General features: G+C 47.6%; 1 protein-coding gene across 1 annotated transcript; it reads left to right on the top strand.

Annotated features, from left to right (window-relative positions):
• Positions 1-863: 863 nt before the first annotated feature.
• On the top strand, positions 864-3,365 carry LOC120839984. Its single transcript, XM_040210405.1, has one exon. It carries the CDS (start codon positions 864-866, stop codon positions 3,363-3,365), a length of 2,502 nt encoding a protein of 833 aa, XP_040066339.1.
• Positions 3,366-4,414: the final 1,049 nt, after the last annotated feature.

Below are 4,414 nucleotides of genomic sequence, written 5' to 3'. Positions count from 1 at the left end.
TTCTTCTCAGCCCTAGAGCAGCGATTTGCTGCTGTGCGTACAGAACAAGAGGTGGAGGCGAAACTAAAACGCTCGCAGGCAAGCCCGGGCGATGGGGAAATCCGGTGCCCCTGCTTGGCTATTGGTCCGGTGGGCACGTAGCTCCCAACGCTGTCTCAGTTGGTTACACTTTCAGGCCTGTACCTTTGGCAAGACTGCGCGCAGCTATACTTTGTTCCTCTACGATGGATCGCAAAGGACGCTAAGAACCACTAGAGCCAGTCCATAGCTCGGAGAATGTCACGTGTCCTCTTGGGGGAGGGGGAGTGACGCCAGAACAGAGAAGTCCCATGACATGCCACGTGCTATGAATTGGCTCGGGTAGCTCGTAGTGTTCATCGCGCTAAATCCTAGGGTTTACGCGATAGAGAGGGGGGCCCTATAACTAGGTAAACAGCCGACTCGTATACAAAGGATGCCGCTTCGGAGATATGTTTCGTACAATGAGAGATGCCGCTTCGGAGATTGTCTTCGGGTTCTATCAGAACCAGCCATCTTCACGTGTGCTTCAACGCGCGTTCAGGGTGGTCGGTTATGGCGCGTCGCGTCAATACCACATTCGCGCACTTTTACCACACGCAGAGTTCACTGCTCTGTTTGCTCTAAAAAGCCGTCTGCTGCTTCCGAAAGAGTAGGACGTTGAATAGGCCAATCAGGGGCCCCGAACTCGCGAGAGATGCTAGCACGAGAGATGCTGGCGTCTTTTTAAAAAGAAAAACACAGAAAAACGTGGAGTTTCCCTTTCTCTTTTGGCGTGATGTGATCGAAGCAAGCAAGCAAAACTTTGTCAGAACACTTAACGCCGGTTGAGAGGCGGTTACAACATGGAGAAAATTCAGTTCTTTCAGTGCCCCCGTTGCACATTTTTTGATAAAAAATTGACTGTGATCGTTAGTCATCTCGGGGTCGTGCACAGTGGAGAGCACAACTTCCTTGTCACATGTGCTGTGGACAGTTGTGGAAAGTCATACAGGCACGTCGAGTCGTACAGAAAACATCTATACCGGAAGCACAAGGATGCCATTTCGCCACCTGAACCTCCGCAACTAGAAAGCCCCATGGAGTGTGAAAGTGCACAGGATGACCCAGTTCTCCCAGATGAAAGTGCGCAGGACGACCCAGTTCTCCCAGATGAAAGTGCGCAGGATGACCCAGTTCTCCCAGGTGGAAGTCGTGACAATCCACCAACCACCAGCACCACCAAGCCTCAGACATTTGAAGAGTTTCTTTCCACCATGAGTAAGACTGTCTGCATGTGTTTCTTTAAGTTGACAGAAGAGCACAAGGTGCCTCACAGTGCAGCAGACTTGGTGTTTGCAGACATGCGGTTCATGCTTCAGGTTGTATTAGAACAATTTGCTGGACAGGTTAAACAGGCCTTGCCATTCAGTTACGACGCACTGCCCAGAGAACTAGCAACTCTACTTGATTGCACCTTTGTTGAACAGATTTTCAGCTGTGTCAGGTCAAAGCATGCACGAGAGCAGTTCGCAAGAAACATGTTTCCCTTTGTGAGTCCAGATGAAGTGAAAGTCGGAGATGAAGGTGACACATTTCAATATGTATCGATTGGAAAAGTGCTTACAAATATCCTCCAGTTGAAGGCAGCTCCAGAACTCTTAATTGATGAGCATGTCCCCACTTTGACAGACGATGGGTACAAGACCTATAAAGACTTCAGGGATGGATCCGTGTATGAGAGGTTACGAGATGTTGTGACAGACGCATCTGTAATGACGCTCTTTGTGCTACTGTACATGGACGAGGTGGAAATTGCCAACCCCCTCGGGGCCAAACGTGGAGTCCACAAGCTGACAACAGTGTATTTCACACTGCTAAACATCCACCCACGGTACAGATCAAGGCTCAGGTCTGTCTACTTAGTCATTCTAGCAAAATTTAAGGATGTCGAAAAACATGGGCTTAGCGCCATCCTGAAACCACTACTTGATGATTTGGAAGAACTCAGCAGCACTGGCCTCACTGCAGCTATAAATGGTGTTCCACAAAATGTGAAGGTCATTGTGATGGCAGTGTGTGGCGACAATCTCTCCCAACATAAGTTAGGAGGGTTTTCGGCGTGTTTTTCGCAAGGGTGTGTATGCCGCTACTGCATGGTGACAAGTCGCGACCTTCGTACCGTGACAAGTGAAGAGCACTGCCAAATAAGGACAAGAGATAGCCACAACAGCCACTTAGCTGCAGTTAAGATAAACCCTCAGGTCAATTGCAAGCTGTATGGTGTTGTCGGCCCATCCCCAATATCACAGTTGACCTATTTTGATGTCACGATGCAAATGGCCCCTGACGTCATGCACGATCTTTTTGAAGGTGCGCTTGCATTCATCATTAAGCATGTCACAAAAGGTCTAATGGACGAAGGCACACTGAGCCTGGAGGATCTGAAGAGAGTGGAGACTTTTCCTTACGGGTTCAATGACAGGAAAAACCGTCCAGAACCACTGACAGCTGCATTTATTCAGGGAGGAGCAAGCCTCAAAGGTACGGCCTCTCAAAAACGGTGCCTGTTCAGACTCTATCCCCTGATATTCGGAACATCCATTCCGGAAGGAAACAGACACTGGAATGTGCTCCTCCAGCTGCACGGCATTGTTGATTTGGTGCTCTCTGAAGAGATTCCCGAGGACTGGCTTGCATACCTCGAAGTTCTAGTGGAAGACTTCATCCAAGCATTCACAGAGATGTACCCTGAGGCAAGGATCCTCCCAAAAATCCACTACATTGTGCACTACGCAAGGATGACAGCTGCCCTTGGACCTTTGCGCCAATACTGGTGCCTTCGCTTTGAAGCTAAGCATCAGTATTTTAAAGCCATGGCTTCAAAGGTAAAAAATTTCAGAAACATCTGCAAGACGCTTGCATCACGGCACCAGTTGCTGCAGAGCTTTGAAATGAATTCCCTTGAAGCAAAATCAAGTCCAAGAATGCTGCGTGCAAGAGAGGTCAACAGAGATAATTTGCCAGCTGCTGCTCAAAGCTTGAAGCACAAAGTGAGCCTCTTGGAAGCGAAAAGTGTTTCTCTAGATGCAGGAGATTACAAAGAAGACGACATTCTCGTGGTAGTGAAAGGAGAGCTCCCCACATTTGCACAGATCCGCAACATTTATGTGTCTCATAATGATGTGTTTTTGTTACTTGAAATGCTTGCAACCGACTGCTTTCAGCAACATGTGCGTGCCTACAAGGTGGCCCATACAGGACTGCTTCAACTCTCAGAATGTGGTCCCGAACTCGAGGTATCACATCAGCACCTCGACTTGTACAGTGATGGACTTGTATGTTGTCGTCATGACATCTTGTCATGACGACAACATGACGACAGCCGAAATCTGTTCAACTTGTGTATATGCTTACATAATTAGTTTGAGTTTCATACTAATAAAACTGCTTTCTTAATAGTATATCTCGACAATGTCTGCATTAAAACGAGTGCCGCTAAAAAAAAACTTGTCTGAACCACGGCTATGTAAACTGAGGCAGAGCCGTATATGGGGAAAGTTTGGTCAGTCTATGATCTTGCCGCCGTAACGTCCCCCTCCCGAGTGAGCCAATCAGCTCGCGGCGCAGAGCGAGAGGCGTGAGCGCATGCGCGTGGACCCCAGCCGAGTGGGGAGGGCCGCCATTTTCATTCATTCGCCCGGCGGAAGCATGGGATCGACATCTAAATTTTGATTCTTTCCTTTTATTTGGCAGGCTCTGGCAAGAAAATGATGCAGTGTTATTCCTTCGTGGCTTAAAAAGCAAACGAATTAAGCTTCTGTATGTCTGAACGTAAACTTGGATTCAGGCAAAAAAGAAATAAGCCTGTAGCAGATGACGCGTAGCCTCCACAGTGCTCCGAGCCAATAGCGTTGCGACAAAATGGTGGTCGTCTCCTCTTTGTTCCCTTCTTTCTCTTTCGCTCCTTTGCACTCTCCTCCTTTTCCTTCGCTTTTCTCCTCTCCAGTGCCTTCGTCGCCACAACCACTGGCCAGACTCTCCCAATATACGGCTCTGAACTGAGGCACGCGGACCGCTTATGACAGCCAAGGGGAAATAGATGCAGCCCACCATGTCTTTAAAACTTTTAGACAGCCTCGGTTTGTGATAACAAACCATTTTAACTGCTGTGTCAGTCTTAAAAAGCAAGTTTTCAGCATGAGTGGAGAGTTTACAAAAAATTCAACTGCTCTCCTCCCTTCACACAAATGCCTGTTTAAAAAAAAAAAAAAAAGTTGTATGCAGCACATAGACTATGACAGTCTATTACCGCGAAATCCCGAGAAACATACCCACTGAAATCGAGAATTTGTTAAAAATGAAGTGTGGGTCAACTTTCAGCATGCAATCAAGAAAGCTTGGAAAAAATAATAAA

This window comes from Ixodes scapularis, unplaced genomic scaffold, assembly GCF_016920785.2.
Source record: "Ixodes scapularis isolate PalLabHiFi unplaced genomic scaffold, ASM1692078v2 PGA_scaffold4__175_contigs__length_147842914, whole genome shotgun sequence".
In the NCBI taxonomy this organism is placed as follows: Eukaryota; Metazoa; Arthropoda; class Arachnida; order Ixodida; family Ixodidae; genus Ixodes; species Ixodes scapularis.
This window is presented reverse-complemented; position numbering and strand designations above follow the sequence as displayed.

Coding starts and splice junctions, on each gene's coding strand:
- LOC120839984 (XM_040210405.1), top strand. CDS start 864: ATGGAGAAAATTCAGTTCTTTCAGTGCCCCCGTTGCACATTTTTTGAT.